At 37.1% G+C, this 17,556-nt stretch overlaps 1 protein-coding gene across 11 annotated transcripts in view; it reads right to left on the reverse strand.

Moving 5' to 3' along the window:
* Nucleotides 1-1,573: 1,573 nt before the first annotated feature.
* ELF1 (E74 like ETS transcription factor 1) overlaps nt 1,574-17,556 on the reverse strand; it is a 104,938-nt gene continuing 88,955 nt past the window's right edge. For 9 of the 11 annotated variants that reach the window (XM_089899484.1, XM_089899480.1, XM_089899485.1 and 6 more), the window contains 5 exons: nt 13,348-13,431; nt 12,193-12,385; nt 10,798-11,241; nt 5,048-5,101; nt 1,574-3,575 (listed from right to left, as the gene is read on the reverse strand). In XM_089899484.1, coding sequence (XP_089755610.1) covers nt 2,981-3,575; nt 5,048-5,101; nt 10,798-11,241; nt 12,193-12,385; nt 13,348-13,431 — 1,370 coding nt within the window. In that variant the 3' untranslated portion in view covers nt 1,574-2,980. The remainder of the gene's footprint in view (nt 3,576-5,047; nt 5,102-10,797; nt 11,242-12,192; nt 12,386-13,347; nt 13,432-17,556) is intronic. The other 2 variants (XM_022574948.3, XM_022574943.3) reach the window with 1 other exon arrangement.

Here is a 17,556-nt window from a genome sequence, read left to right on the forward strand (position 1 = left end):
AATAAAAACAGACTCAGATACAGAGAACAGACTTGTGGTTGCCAAGGAGTGGGTTGGGTGGGGGGGCTAGGGGAGGGAAGGAATGGGAGTTTGGGATTAGCAGAGGCAAACGATTACATATAGCATGTTTAAACAACAAGGTCATACTGTATAGCACAGGGAACTATTTTCAATACTCTGCAGCACACCACAGTGGAAAAGAATATGAAAAAGATATAGGGACTTCCTTGGTGGTCCAGTGGTTAAGACTCCACACTTCCACTGCAGGGGGCGCGGGTCTGGCTCCTGGTCAGGGAACCATGATCCCACATGCCGAGTGGCCAAAAAAAGAAGGAATATATAAATGTATAACTGAGTCACTTTGCGGTATAAAAGAAATTAACACTGTAAATCAACTATACTTCAATGAAATTTTTAAGAAAAAGAATGAATGGAAAGTGAGGAAAGCAGCAGGTTTATAAGTTAAGGACAGTGACAGTAACATTGCAGGTACTTCCTTAATACGTGTTGAATCAATGACTTGATGTAGAAAGGCCACGTACTGAGTAAGAGTTATGTCCCTGTTCAGGAGTTCAGTACTGGGAGATTATATTAGGGGATGCATGGCTAGAGTTCTAAGGGAGGAAAACTTTTCCTTGATCCTCTTAGGGTCCCTGCCTGGGCCTAAAACTCAAACTGACAAAGACATTAAAGAAGAAAAGCATACAAATTTAAGTTTTCTGTAACATGGGAGCCTCCATAAGGAAATGAAGACTCAAAGAAATGGTTAAGCCTGAACATTTTTATACTAGGTGTGATGAAGAATGGAAAGTCATAGAAAAACAATGGAACAGAAGGGTATGAGCTAAAGGTAGTAAACTGGAGAAAACTAGCAAGGTCTTTTCCTTCAGATTCTTCTCTGTTTCCCTCCATCTTCAGAGATAAGAATGCTCCTTTAAAAATCATATTTGGGGGGCTTCCCTGGTGGCGCAGTGGTTGAGAGTCCGCCTGCCGATGCAGGGGACACGGGTTCGTGCCCCGGTCTGGGAAGATCCCACATGCCGCAGAGCGGCTGGGCCCGTGAACCATGGCCGCTGAGCCTACACGTCTGGAGCCCGTGCTCCGCAACAGGAGAGGCCACAACGGTAAGAGGCCCGCGTATTGCAAAAAAAAAAAAAAAAAAAATCACATTTGGGAAGAATATTAACTGACATGAGGAAATGAATAAGTGGAAGTTACTACTGGGTATAGGCGTATTGGATTGAGATTTTAATTTTGTTACATTTTTCTGTTTCTGTGTTTTCCAAGTTTAACAATTAACTGATCTAATTTCTAATTAGAAAACTTGTTTTTTAGAGTGTGTTTAATATTATCGCTGGGAACATTTTATTTTCTAATTTTTGGAGCTTTGTAATCCATTGTGTCGTGTCCGGAAACTGCCATTTGGCATGGTAGAAAGGAAAACTGAGAGGATGACATTCTGCAATTCTAATCTGACTAATGGAGGCTGTTATATAAACGCTGAATAACACTGTAATACTAGCAACATTGTCTGTATACTTGTTCTTAAGGAACATTTTCTTGAAAACAAAAACACAGGATTTTTACATGATTTATTTAATAATAAACCAATTAAAGATACAAAAACGTTTAGAGGATTCCAAAATTTAAATTTTTGTTTAAATACAAATTCACTCTGTAACATGAAAACATATAACATTAGACCTCTAAACATAATGATTCTTTCAACTACAAAAATTTCTTTTTGCTATACTAGAAAATTTGCAGAAAACAATTTTTCTTGTGAAATTAAATGTACATTATTTACAGTTGAAAAAGTAATCTAAAAACTATTGCATTTCAGAAACTGGGATATATAATGTATATCTTTGTATGCAATTCCCCTCCCCCCACTCTCAATAAAAAAAAATGATCCAAAATATAAAGCAATTATGCTTTTATAGCAACTGACTACTCAGCCAGATTAGCCCAAGGCTTGGTTGCTTTCTGGGGCCTTAAAGAGCCCTGACTCTTTCAGAATAGCAGTATATCATTTAGCACTCAGCAACATAAGTTTTTTACTAGTGGACCACAGTGCACAGTGGCCTAAAGAGTTAATGAACAAAGTATTTAGGAGGAATTCAGGTTCAGAGCAAATCTTAACAGGTAACAGCAAAATGAATTTTGTAGGGTCATTAATTTTTCTGCAATATTTTAGCTATATTTACAGTAGGAGATAAGCTTAAAACATAGGGCTTAGAATCATAAAATTTAGAACTAGATAGGAAATTGGAGATCATCTAATCTAATCCAATACATCCCTCCTCTTATGATGCCCAGAAAGATCAAGTGGCTTGCCCAAGGTTATACAACTAGTTAGTAGGAGAGCCACTCTTAGGCTGATACTTTTATATTATCCTGCTTCTGAAACAGGTTCAGCCATATCATGGGCACATTTCGATTTTTAATGTTATAATTTACATAGTAATAGTTCAATATACAGTGCAACAAACTAAAGTCGATCTAAGTGAAATCATAATTTTAACAAGGCATAAAATAGGTGTCTTGCATTTGAAAGAGTCAAGACTTAACCTATACAAGTGGAATGAAAATAGCTCCTATATAAATTTCCTGATGTCATATTTAAGTACTGTATTTACAGAAGACTCAAAAAAGCGAATACAATGTAAAATTTAAAAAGAAACTTTAAAAATGCTTATGATATAGCCACTGGAAAAAATCTCAAAAGAATGTCTTCATAGTATAAAATGCCTGTTCCTTCACAATTGAATTCTGAAACATTTGAAGAACAAAAGGAAACACCTGGGTTTTCCTCCCCTCATCTAACAAAGTCAAAATTAACTCTAAGTTATTATTTTTAACAAGTTACTATAAAATTAGGAACATTTGGAGAATTTACCTTAGAATCAATCAATAGTTTGCATACAACTGAAAATGTTCAATTAAAAAACCACCATCTGTAATTCCTTTGGTATATTACTTAGAAAGAGTTGGGTTCCAGCAGTTCGTTTTTTATAGCTACCTGAGAGGTAAATCCATTGGATACCACCATCACATAAGGCTGTGAATGCTGCTCAGTTTCCCCAGTGCCTTCTTTCAATTTATCTTCAACCTCCTTTTTCTCTACTTCCTGTATATGAGTTTTTGTTTCTTGAGCTTTGATAACTGAAGTGATTACAGTGCCAGGTGGGTGAGTAACCAGTTGTGAACTGCGAGGAGAAAAGGTCACCACAGGTGTGGTAGCACTGAAGGACGGAGATGAAGCCACGCTGACGGTTCCATTGCAAATGGACTGAACATTGCTAGTAAGAACCTGCTGTACGTGGGCAGGACTCAGGACAATGGAAGGAGGAGAGCCCGGCTTCTGCGACTGGAGCACAACATTTTCTTTCAGTACTGTCACGGGCTGTGATGATGGAATGGCTTGTAAGATAAATTTCTGAGATCCAGCACCTGATGATGGATCTGTGCTGGCTATAACTGTTGTGATTGGCACTGTCTGAAGTGTTACTGTGTGCAAATGCTGATTCCCAGGAGATACGACCACAGGAACTTGGGCTGGAGCCTGTATAGTCCTATTGAGATTATGAAATAAAAGTGAGGAAATTAGCATATTCTACATTGTTTAAAACTTAACATTTGACAACTCACTTTGACAAAACATGAGTTATTCATTTCAAATGCTCCTTCCCATATTTTCAACACAACATAAACATTGCGCCAGAATCTGCATTAAACACTCTATGTTTAATGCCCAACACAAATCTCTCAGTCCATTAACTATGATACCATCTGGTGGGAAAAAAAAAAAGTCTATACTAAGTGCTATATTAACACAAATGGGGAAGCAATTTTGTTGGGGGAGGAGGGTATCAAAATGTTTCCCAAGGAAGTTATGTATAAGCTGCCTGAAAGAAAGTTAGGGACTTTTAAATAAACATATTGGACTCAATATCATTTTAATATTTGAGGGGTAATGTCATCAATATACCCAACCAAATTACCAAACTTCACATGATTATAATTGTTTTCAACCTGTTTTTCTATATATAGAGAAAACGCTCAATTAACTAAAGTAAAAAACAATCTTAAATGTATAAGACAGAATTATTAGAAGAATTTTAATAGTTCACGGTTCATATTACATAAAACAAGTCATGAATATAATTAACTCATGAGGGTTCTTTAGGCTGGCAGATAGAACAAAAAATAAGGCCAACCCTTGGCAAAAATAGAGGCGTGTTTTAGCAGTTTTCTCAGCTCAAGTAATTTTCACAAATTTTAGTCATAAAGATACAATTTTAACATAAAATCTTTTAACGTGGGCTTCCCTGGTGGCGCAGTGGTTGAGAGTCCGCCTGCCGATGCAGGGGACGCAGGTTCGTGCCCAGGTCCGGGAAGATCCCACATGCCGCGGGGCGGCTGGGCCCGTGAGCCATGGCCGCTGAGCCTGCGCATCCGGAGCCTGTGCTCCGCAACGGGAGAGGCCGCAACAGTGAGAGGCCCGCGTACCGCAAAAAAAATTTTAAAAATAAAAAAAATCCTTTAACGTAAAATCCAGTTTATGTAAGGTTTTAATTCCATTTATTGAAGAAAAGTGGTACATAAATGATATTATAAGTCAATCTAATTTTAAAAGTTCACAGCTGTGAAGTTTACAGTTATGGCCATTGTTAATATAAAACAAATGCTGTTGAAAAAACTCAGCATCTGGATCTCAACTGTGTTTCCTCTGAATTCTATAAAGCTATTTTACAAAAGAGAGATGATTGCTACTCCAAATGGCTAGGAGCTGGATTAGTCCCCGTAAACCAAATGTTAATTATTGCCAGGAGACTATCACAGGTAAATTTTAGCAAGTTACAATTATGTGGCCTGTCACATGTGAGAAATGAAATTCTGGAGGAGAAGACAAATGGGCTAGATGGAAAGATGACTCAGCACAACTCAGAAGAAGTTCAAAGGAAGCAGAAAGACGCACGGTAACTGCAGCCCACCCATACATGTAGGATACTGATTCCCAAGTTCAGTTTGCCACCATAGTCACCACTGTGAGGAGTAGTCTACAGCAGGAGATCGGCAGCTCTCTTGAAGGACACCGCTAGAAGAGAATATGAGTCAGGTAATGAAGATTTAATAGGCTGGCAGGGTATGGCCAGATGTACTAATACTATTGGGCAGCAAGGGATGAGTAGGAAGGATACAGAATAACTTCGGGAACTAGGGCACTTTTCCAAAATACACTGTGCCTCCCTTCTTCCCTGCCCACCTGAATCAGGATATCTTGGGTGGAATCTAAGCCTGCAAATGGTAGCTGACAGATACCATTTTTTAAATAAAAAAGACCCAAGGGCTTCCCATGCCAAGAGTTCATGTACATGTATGTATAGATAAAATAGAACTTGGCATATAGGAAGCACACAGATTGTATCTATAAGTATGTATAGCCTTGCCACCCTATAAGTATTATCCCAATTTTCCATATGAAAAAATTAATGCACAAAGTAGTTGAACAGCTTGCATAAGGTGAGCAGTTAGATAAGAAAAGGGGTCATTCAACTGCAGAGCCTATGTGCTTAACCATTACAACATACTGTCACTTCTTAAGTCCTGAATAACTTCAGCCAAAGATGAATACCTTCTATTAGATCTTTAAACTGTGGGGAGTTAACAACCTTTAATACATACCCCTCCCCCTTCCCCTTTCCTTCTCTCAGATGTGGCATGAGCAATAATGTACTTGGAAAATTTCCCTATTGCTCATCAGGGCTATCACTAGACTTTCAATGCTTTTATTCAAGTCAGAAAAAGATGTCCCTTTCCTGAACACCTGACTGCCATCTGCCAGAAAATATATATACTGAGACATATATATATATATATATATATATATATATATATATATCTGCAATGTAAATATATTAGCTTATTTGAACAAATTCTAAAACAATAAATTTTCACTAATAAAAAATTCAGAGATTAAAGGATTAAATACTACACAGCCTTTTCCTAAACACAGGAATTTTAAATTATTTTTTTTCTTAGTTAATGATTAAACTGTCAGTTGTGTCTCATTATATTATATAACAAAGGTTATATTACAGTTAACTACTTTTAAAAAACTTAAGCTGCTTGTAACCAACTGGTACAATATTGGTAATTTAAAATTCCTCAAACTTTCTGAAGCTAAGAAACATATACAATATAATATTTGGCTTTTGTTGAATATCAGATGTCAGAAAGTGTCATTTAATTGTTACAACCACCTGTAAGCTTAAATAATATCATCTTCATTTTATAGAGGAGGAAACAGACTCAGAATAGTTAGTTAATGTGATCCAGCGTCACATCTAATAATTGACAAGGCTGGAGGGCGAGAAGGTTATGCCCACATTCTTCCTACTCCATTACACTGCTTTAAAATGTATAATGTATACATTATACATTTTTAGAGGCTAATTATTTAAAAGACCCTAAGACAAACTATTAGTACTTGGATAAACATTATAGAGAAATAAGTTATACTGGGTTGGTATATGGACTTGCAGATTTACCAAGGAAGAATTTTAGGAAAATATTTTACCAGAAGTTTATTTTTGTGAAGCCAAAGTTAAAATTTGTAAAACTGAGCATATATACCCTAAATCAATTAAGGAAATTTAATCAATTTCAATATAGATACAGCTGGCCTTCCATATCCACGGTCTCCACATCCACAGATTCCACCAACCTCTCTGGTGGAAAATATCCACGCCCCCCCAAAAAAAGTTTCCAGAAAGTTCCAAACCACAAAACTTGAATTTGCCACATGCTGGCAACTATTTACATAGCACTTACACTGTTTTAGGTATTATAAGTAATCTACAGATGATTTAAAGTATATGGGAGGGTGTATGGAGCTTATATGCATATACTATGCCATTTTACATAAGGGGCTTGAGCATCCTCAGGTTTTGGACTCCAAAGGGGGTTCTGGAACCAATCCCCTGAGGATACTGAGGGATAACTCTATGTGCAATTATGTGAGATACAAAGAAAAGAGCAAAGGAAAAACTTGAGAAAAAATATATTGCTACTTCATTGTAGGTAAGTGATAATTCATGTGATTATGTGAATTAACTGACAGTATGGCAACTCATTAAGTTCACTGCTTTAGACTAAACTGCTTGCATTAAAACACTACCTTCACCACTTACTAAAGGTGACCAGGCTCCGTGGCCTCTCCTTGACTCTGTTTCCTCAACTGTAAAACAGGAATATTACCTACACCTCACTGAGCAATAAGAATTTTCTATACATTAATATATGTAAAGTGTATGAATATAGAGTTCTTTGAAAGTATCATCTCTTGCTGTATATTAATTTAATAATCTAAATTTAAGTCATAATCATTTGACCTTCCCTCAACTATAGAAAAAAATATTTCAAAGGTCTTTGATTTTATTAAAAAGTAGTCAAGAAAGATATAGCCAAATTTCTGTTACTTTTCTTAGGAGTGATAATATGATTATTTAGGATGTCTCTATTCTTAAAGAGTGTACACTGAAGTATTTAGGGGTGAAATGTCATGGTGATGTCAACTGACTTGACAAATAGACAAACAGGAAAAAAAGGGTATAAATAAATATAGAGAGGAAACAAATAAGGCAAAATACTATCAACTGTGAATCCAAGTGGATGGTGTAGTTGTTCGGTGTACTATTTCAGCCTTCCCATATTTTGAAATTTCTCATAGTTAAAAGTTGGGATAATTACAGTGAAAATAAGTAGGATTGGGGGGGGGAATAAAATATAACCAAATGAGAAAATAATTTTTTTTAAAGTCAAATGAATGATTAAGAATGTATGTGGGGCTTCCACAGTGGCATAGTGGTTAGGAATCCTCCTGTCAATGCAGGGGACACGGGTTTCGAGCCCTGGTCCGGGAGGATCCCACATGCTGTGGAGCAACTGGGCCTGTGCGCCACAGCTGCTGAGCCTGCATTCACTCTAGAGCCTGTGAGCCACAACTACTGAGGCCCGCGCACCTGGAGGCCGTGCTCTGCAATGGGGGGTGCCGCTGCGACGAGAGGCCCACGCACCACAAGGAAGAGTAGCCCCCGCTTGCTGAAACTGGAGAAGGCCCATGTGCAACAGCGAAGACCCAACGCAGCAAAAAATAAATAAATAAAATAAATTTATATTAAAAAAAAAGAATGTATGTGGATACATACATACATTCATATAAATACATAATAATTTCTACAAGAAGAAATTGTGTTTTGGGAATTCCCCGCCGGTCCAGTGATTAGTTCTCAGCGCTTTCACTGCCATGGGCCCGGGTTCAATCCCTGGTCAGGGAACTAAGATCCCTCCCACAAGCCGCACAGCATGGTCAAAAAAAGAAAAGAAAAGAAAAAAACTGTCTTTAAGTTTGAAAAGTTAAATTTTATATTTCTTCATTTTATAAGTAGTCCACGTAGAGAACTCATTATTCTAAAAGGAGATAAAGAATGATCATATACACTACTTCAAAATAAATTCTATAAATATGAGGGTGTGTTATATGTCAGACTATGTTAGGTGTTAGGAAAAGAACAATGAATAGAATCTAGCTCCTACAGATTTAAATGTATAGCAGGAGACAGGCATTAAAGTCACCTGAAACACCTGGTTTATGTACCAGAATGTGGTACAGGCAAGAAGTAAGCTTTAGCTGGAGAGCAAGGAAGGAATTATGAGTAGAGTGAGAGCTGGCAGTGGAGGCTACAGAAATTGAACTGTACTCTGTGTGCAAAACAGATCTAACAAAAGCTGCAAGAAGGCACTATCACGAATGCTGACTCTTGAGCCATTAAACAAAGAATGGCTCTGGTCAGAAACATCACATAATGATATGCATCGGTAACATGTAGGTTGCCAGAGAAAAAAATAGGAGAAACAGGAAGCAGGCAGAGAGTCCACAGAACTCTGAGACTGTGGAAATGAAGATTCTGAAAGGTACACCAAAGACGGTTTGAAAATCAGAGGTGGGGAGTGTAATTACAATGTTTTAATATCTGGCAGTGAGTCTTACTCAGAAATTGACATTCAGAGTAATAAACTATCCAATATAATACACAATTTACTATCTTTCAGAGCTAAAGGTATGTGTTTTTGTTGCTCTTGTTGTTTTTCTTCTGGTTTGTTTTTATTCTCTAGGTCTAAAAAGGAAACTTTGATTAGAGATGCTAAAAAACAACTGAATCAGTCCAAGAAGGGAGTCCCAGTGATCAGCTGTGGCCATTGTATGTTTCATATCAACACAAATACATACAATGATAAGATGACAAAGAGCATAGAAATCAACGCGAGGAACCACATAATTTCCATTAGATATTCAGTCATCATAAGTAACCAACAGAACTTAGAGGAAAATAAAACATTAAAGGGAAAATACAGAGTTAAATAAGTACTTCTTTAATTAAGATGGAAAAAATGTGATCTTTATACTCCTTACAAGTCAACGATTTAAGAGAATTCAATTCTCTTAAATCAAACTTGTCAAAAGTTTAAATGGAACATACAAGGAAGACTGAATCGTCTATAAGTCTGTTTTGATTCTAGGTAATGTATACTTCAAGATCAATTGAACAAAAACCCGGCATTTATATTCTAGAATATACAACTGTAAGATTGAAGTCAGCTAATGAAAATAATCAAAGAATCATTTTTACTGGATTTGGAGGGGCTCCTATATTTTATTATAATTCATGTTCTGGAAATTCATGGCAGTAGAAATGGAAAAACAGAACCTGAAAATGTCCATCTAATTTTCTGCCTTCCTCCCTTTTCCCCATTCTAAATCAGTCAAGACCAGTCCCAAGTGTCTGCAATAGAGCAGTCTAATTTGTTGTTTCATGTCTTTTCTGGGGTTATGAGGCAGATTTGATTAAACCACAAAACTATTCTTCCAACTCTGCCACTCTAAAAGCCCGAAAAAGAGGACCTTCGATTGGCCTCCAACTGTTTGAACTTTAGAACTATTCTGGATACTATCTGAGAAGATAGTATCTTCCCAAAGACTAATGTGGATTTCTTAGAACTCAATGCATTCCAAAGGGTCATGATATGTAAATTTATGTTAAATTTTTACAGCTTCTAACTTTGTTTGAAAAAAGATCTGAAACTATTCTCTGGATTTTCTTATATGTGGATCCCTTCTTATATGGATCAATTCAGTTACACAAAGCTATAGAGAACTGATTCAAATTGATTGAATAACATCAAGTAATGTCACAGTTTAAAAGTAAGGTATAGGGTCTTCCCTGGTGATGCAGTGGTTAAGAATCCGCCTGCCAATGCAGGGGACATGGGTTCGAACCCTGGTCCGGGAAGATCCCACATGCCGCAGAGCAACTAAGCCCATGCGCCACAACTACTGAGGCCACACACCCAGAGCCCATGCTTGGCAACAAGAGAAGCCACCGCAGTGAGAAGCCCGTGCACCACAACGAAGAGTAGCCCCCGCTCACCGCAACTAGAGAAAGCCCACACACAGCAACGGAGACCCAACGCGGCCAAAGAGAAATAAAGTAAATAAATTTGTAAAAAAAAAAAAGAGTGCTTTTAAAAAAAATAAATAAATAAATAAAAATAAGAAATCATTGATACAATCACAGGACTGATGCAACGCTGCTGAAACAATCTGTTGACCAAGAATTCTAGCTTGACATGTATATAAGTTTTATTTTCACTTCTGAATCCTGACACGTTTAAAGACGACTCTGGTCAGAAACATCGCACAATGATCTGCACCAGTAAGTTTAATTTTCTCACCTAATACTCTGAACGGAAGAATTTAATGTTTCGTCCTGCATGCTACTGGTTGCTTCTCCTTCTGGAACAGCTTGTACTGGCTGTACTACATGAATAGTCCGGAAGAGCTGGGTAGGATATGGAGTCTGTGTGGACTGCATTGTCCTAAGAACCTCTGATGGCTGTGCAGGTTCCACAGGATCTTTGGGTTTTGCAGCTTTAGAATTCCCTGGTTTTAGAACTGTAGTGGCTCCTCCTTTTATCCCTGGACCTGAAGATACTCTCGATCGACTTGCCTGGTTCCTACTCGAAGTGGTTGTTGAAGACAGTGATGGATCTGAAGACTCTATGCTGGAACTTGGATCCTCATCATCTATATAAATAAGGTCTTTCGGCATATCCTTAAACTGATACACCAAGCGCTGACCTTCTACTTTTGCCAGAATACCCCTTTGGTAATAGTACCTATTCAAAGCAGACAATTTCATCAATATTGTATTCAGTTATACATAAACTAAAGTAATCTTCAACACAATAAAAATTTCCTAATCATAAACAGAAGTTTAAAGCTAGAAACAAACAGGTGAGAAAAGACTTTCTAAATGAAGGGTAGCTATTTTATTTCTCTTCCATAGCTTACTATAATTATAATGTCCCTAACCTGTTTAAATCTGCTTCAGTAACTCTGAAACAATTTTCTGTATAAAACTTAATGATGTACGAATAGAAGTGATTCAAATTCTGTCATTTATTTTAATTAAATCAAGAACTTAAAAAGTGTGAGTTAAAAAATAAAATGCCAACTGTAACTAAATAGTTCTGGTTTTAAAAGTTTACCGAGTTCTCAGATCACTGATATTTCTAATAAATCTTTCTCAAATATACCCAGATCCTGAAGACTAAATGACATGATCACAAGAAAAACAAACTAAAAGTGGGTTTAAGTGATACTTTTGTTCAACATTTTCACAATGGCTAATATTATACTCGAAGCATTAATTTATTCCAACACAATATATTACACATCATACCTGAGATTCATGTTTAAAAATGCACCCTCTTACTCAGTACCTGCATTACCACTAGTTGTTACTTTGTGCTGAACTTAAGTTTAATGACTCAAAACGTGAGCCTTGTGGTCAATTTACAATTTCTGATGACAGCTTAACATTTTCTGATCCCTTCATAAATAAAATATCTCGTTTGCATGAAGATTTAGGGGGAGGAAGGAGAACGTTTTCCCAGACTGAAATAAGATTTCAACTTAAATACTCATTTCTATAAGCAGTGAGGTTTCAGCCCTTCAACAATAAAATTCACCATTTCTTTAACCAACGCACTTTTTAGAAGTCACCTACTTTTCAGTATTTAGGAACCGCTACTGGTCACACAGTGAACTACAGAAGCCTCACGTACCTGAGGGCTCTTCCCATGGTCTCATAATTCATGTCAGGCTTGTTTTTGTGCTTCCCCCACAACCGGGACACTGCTTTAGAATCTACCAATTTAAAAATGCCTTTTTCTCGCTGGGTCCACTTGATATATTTAGGACAAGTAGCTTTGTCCTGGAGCAGTGCCAGTAAAAACTCCCAAAGATAAATTGTGTTTCCTGAAACAAAAGCAATTTCTTTTTAACTGCCCAAAATTTCATTTGAAAGAACACAATAAAACACAACTAAAGGGCTTCTTAAGTTCCATCTATAATTATACAAACATACTACACAGTTCAGTTAGTACTGGTGATATAATGGTCATAATTTTTAGGGTCTAACATAGATCTTTTTATTAGTCCCGTATAAGATGTCTGAACAGAGCAATCCTGCCAATTAGATGTGTAATGACTCAGGGAGAAAGCACTTTGAGACAAATTTTTTTTTCAGCCTCTTTAAGAACCATTATTACGCCTAAGAAACTGAGATAGAGTTGTACAAAACCTTTCAATAGTTGTTCTTTTTATATAAAGAGCCAGAAGATTAGCCTTAATAATTTTCTTCAAATTTAGGCAGCAGTTATGAAAATACTAAAACTCCAAGACAATATAATAAAGTGTCTATGAACTGAAAACCTAACGTGGCTGAATTCTTCCAAGAGGCTCTTTATTAAATGAAAGGATGGGCTTCCCCCGTGGTGCAGTGGTTGAGAGTCCGCCTGCCGATGCAGGGGACGCGGGTTCGTGCCCCCGTCCGGGAAGATCCCACATGCCGCGGAGCGGCTGGGCCCGTGAGCCATGGCCGCTGAGCCTGCGCGTCTGGAGCCTGTGCTCCGCAACGGGAAAGAGGCCACAACAGTGAGAGGCCCGCGTACCGCCAAAAAAAAAAAAAAAAAAAAAAAAATGAAAAGATGGATTATTTTGACAGGTAAGTGAAAATCTCCTAGATGGATTTCTTGGACTACATTATCACCAGTCTTTCTACAGAAGGTGGTAACCGTACCTTATAAGCATGTGGCAGCAATAAGATCCATTTCAATAAAAGCTGGTGGTTTCTACTTAAAATATGCAGACATTTTAAAGCAATCTGAATGTTACTTGACCCATAAGTATTATAGGGAAGTTACAGTAGTAGTACTTACCCTTCCCATCTTTGTTTTTCTTCCTCACAGATATGTTTGGTGTAGTGGCTGGGGAATCTGGTCGTGGTGGTTTAGTTTTTCTCCCTGAAATCACAATGGCTCTACATAAATATTTGCCCTCAAAAGAGAGAGGGAATGGACAATTTAGCTGTTTATAAATGCTGTTTTGTCATGTATCCTAAATTTCAAGTGCCAAATATTTTATACATGGAACACATATATTGGTCTCCTAAGTGCTATTTATTAAAAGGAAAATAACTTCAGTAAAAATTTGACATTAACTTAGGTTAGATCACAAACACTTCTATGTAGAAAACGATACTTTGGCTCATTTGTAAAAATGAGGTTAAGTTTAAACTTTACATTTTGTCTTTGAGGTGACAATACTGACAGTGCTTTCTTAAAATCTGGGGGAATATTCTTGATGCTGATAAAACTTGGGCTCAAAAAATAAGCCACACAGTTTGTCTGCCTCTTGGTTAGTTCTCAAATACTGGAAACTACCCAAAACTTCTAGAGATATAAAAAGTAAGTGAGGCTAAATTTTTGTGAACCACATAGTCCATTTTTATTTTCTTGTGTATTTTTAAACATCTCATCCTTCTATATTTCTTTCAATTTACAGCAAACAAATTTACTTTATGATTATCCATCATCCAGTCCTAAACAAGTCCAATGCAACAGGGTTAAACTATATTTTGTGCAGCCTTAGTCTGGGTCAACCAACTATTCTAAAACTGTGTTTGTGATCTGTTTTTGCCACTTATCTAGAACCACAACTCGGCAGCAACGTTGCCTATGATTTAGGTTAAGCTGATGATGCTGTCTGAACAGACTACCACCCTGTATATGAGAGACAATGAAGATTAAGCATAAATAGATACTTTAGTTAGTACCATTTACCCCTACATTCTTGAAGCTGACTCTCTGATCTTAGATCATAAGGGTGAATGCTGGGGTAATATAATATAGGCAGTAATTTAGAAAAGCAGAATCCTAGAGCTAAAGTCACAAGGTTAGTGACAACACATCCCAAGACAAACTGAATAGGAAAACGTTTCTTTTTTTTTTTTTGCCCATGCCGCGTGGCTTACGGGATTGTAGTTCCCCAACCAGGGGTTGAACCCAGGCCCTGGGCAGTGAAAGCATGCAGTCCTAACCACTGGACTGCTGGGGAATTCCCAGGAAAACATTTCTGAAGTTAAGGTAAGAGTCAAGGAAAAGAGGGTCAAAAAAGTCACTCTTAAGGCCAGGTTCCTCTTGAAACTACCAGATGTACAAACGTAGACCGTAGGAGCCTGGTGTCTCAACTTCCATCACTGCAGACATCTGCAGAGAACCTCTGCATGACACCGAGACTTCTAGCTAACTGTGTTCATGACAGTAAGGACTGAGAGAAGCCAGACTTCAGTTAGCTCCTATCCTTCCTCCCATCTTACTTTATGCTATTTATTGACTTGCTCTGATAGATATTTTCTTTATCCCCCAGTTTTCCTCCACTCGTTTTAGTCATGGCAGATACTGTCAGTAGCCTACCCAATATCCATCCTCTCCATCATCTTCCTTACTGTTCACGGTGGCAATGTACACAGCTCCACATGAATTACAGATTAGTTGGGTATAGAAATTCTGGTAACAGTTATTTCTTCTCAGTGCTTTGAACATATCCAGCCCTTCCAGCCTTTACTGGGAGCTTGTAAGCTGCCAATCCAATAATCAATCCTCTTCAGGTAATGCAGATCCTCCCTGGTTGGTTTGCTTCTTCTTTTTTTTTTTTTCTTTTCTTTTTTTGACGGGGGGTGGAGGGGAGTCTTTGATGTTCCACATTTTTACCATAACATATTTAGGCTTGGATCTATTTTAGTTATGCTACTCAGGATTCACCATGCTGGGATTAACATCATTCTTGAAAATTCCTCAGTCATTATCTTTGAATACTGACTCTTCCTCACTCTACACATTCTCTCCTCCTGGAGCTTTGATTAAACATGTAGACCTTTTCACGCAATCCTCACATCTCTAACTCTTTCGTATTTTTTATTCTACATCAGATCTGTATTGGAGCTCACTAATTCTCTTAAGCAGTGACTCATTTGCTGTTTAACCCATATATTATGTGTTCTATTTGGTTCCTTATCATATCAGCCTTTCACCATTAAATAGGATGTTAGTCTTTCACTTTCTAAAAACAGCTTTATTGAGGTATAACTGATATACAATAAACTGCTTATGTTTAAATTTACAATTTGATACGTTTTGACATATGTATACACCTGTGAAACCATCACTACACTCAAAGATAATAAACATATTCTTCGCCCCCAAAAATGCTTTGTGTCCTTTTGTAATCCTCACATCTCACCTTTCCCCACCCTGCCCAATCCACTCATATATTTTCTGTCATTATAGATTAATTTACAGTTATATAAAATTGTACAATTTTATATAAACAGAACCATACTCTTCTTGTTTTTGGCAGAGGGGGAGGGAGTCTGCCTTCTTTCCCTCAGCATAATTATGTTGAAATTCATCCATTTTTGTTTTATGTATCAATGGTACATTTCATTTCATTGCTGAGTGGTCTTTCATTGTATGGATATACCACAAATTTCTTTATCCAATCAGCAGGTGATGGACGTTTGGGTCGTTTCCAGTTTGGGGCTACTGCAAATACAGCTGCTAAGAACCTTCATTCATGCATAAGTTTTTCTGTTAAATGTATGGCTTCATTTCTTTTGGGTAAATACTGAGTAGTAGAATGGCTGGGTCACATGTTAAGTATACATTAAGTTCTTTAAGGAATTTTCAAACTGTTTTCCAAAAATATTTCCTCCATGCAGGAAGGTGGGGTAATCATAGGGCTCACCTCATTGGTTTCCTGTTTCCCAGGGATCACTCACTTTTGTTGACAGATGTCCACCACTTTCTTTAGTACCACTGCTTCATATATTTTATCTGTGGTTTTAGCTGTTTCAAACAGGAGGGTAAATCCAGGTTCTGTTTTTGTTGGGTTTTTTTTTTCCAGCTTTATTGATATATAATTGACATATTGTGTAAGTTTAAAGGGTACAACATGATGATTTGATATACTTATATATTGCAAAATGATTACCACAGTAGGGTTAGTTAACATACCCATCACTTCACATAATAATCACTTTCTTTCTGAGAACACTTAAGATCTATTCTCTTAGAAATTTCCATAGTCACCATGCTTGTACATTAGTCCCCAGAACTTACTCATCATATAAATGGAAGTTTGTACCCCTTGACTGACATCTCCCTCTTTCTCACAGCTGAATTATATTCCATTCTGTGTATTTATATATCACATCTTCTTTATCCATTCATCTGTGGATGAAGACTTAGTTGTTTCCAAATCTTGGCTACTGTGAATAATGCCGCAGAGAATATGGGAGTGCAAGTATCTCTTTAACATCCTGTTTTCACTTCCTTTGGATATATACCTAAGAAGTGGGATTGCTGAATCATACGGTATTTCTAGTTTTAACTCTTTGCGGAACCTCCATACTGTTTTCTACAGTGGCTGTACCAATTTAAATTTCCACCAACAGTGCAGAAAGATTCCCTTTTCTCCGTATCTTTACCAACACTCTATCTCTTGTCTTTTCTATCACTTTTTCTAGCCATTCTATAGGTGTGAGGTGGTATCTTACTGTGGTTTTGATTACACTGCCCTGATGATTAGTGATACTGAGCATCTTTTCATGTACCTGCTAGCTGTTTGTATGTCTCCTTTAGAAAAACGTCTATTCAGGTCCTCTGCACATTCTTTAATTGGATTTTTTTTCGCTATTGAGTTATACGAATTGTTTATATATTTTGGATATTAACCCCTCATCCGATATATGATTTACAAATATTTTCTCCCGTTCTGTAAGTTGCATTTTCATGTTGTTGATTGTTTCTTTTGCTGTGCAGAGTCTTTTCATTTATTGTAGTCCCACTTATTAATTTTTGCTTCTGTTGCTTGTGCTTTTGGTGACATATCCAAAAAATTGTTGCCAAGTCAGGTTCTGTTACTCCATCTGGACTAGAAGAGGAAGCTTCACCTGGTATTTTTTAATAGTCTCATTCTTTGACAATGCTTTTTATTCCCTTGCATTAATAATTACAATCATATTCGTTGAAAGTTTCTATTTGATAATCCTATTATCTGAGGTTCTTAGCAAACTAACCTTAGGGTTT

The sequence above is a fragment of the Delphinapterus leucas genome, chromosome 18, assembly GCF_059928025.1.
Source record: "Delphinapterus leucas isolate spDelLeu-1000000601 "Yukka" chromosome 18, BTC_Dleu_Yukka2, whole genome shotgun sequence".
NCBI lineage: Eukaryota > Metazoa > Chordata > Mammalia > Artiodactyla > Monodontidae > Delphinapterus > Delphinapterus leucas.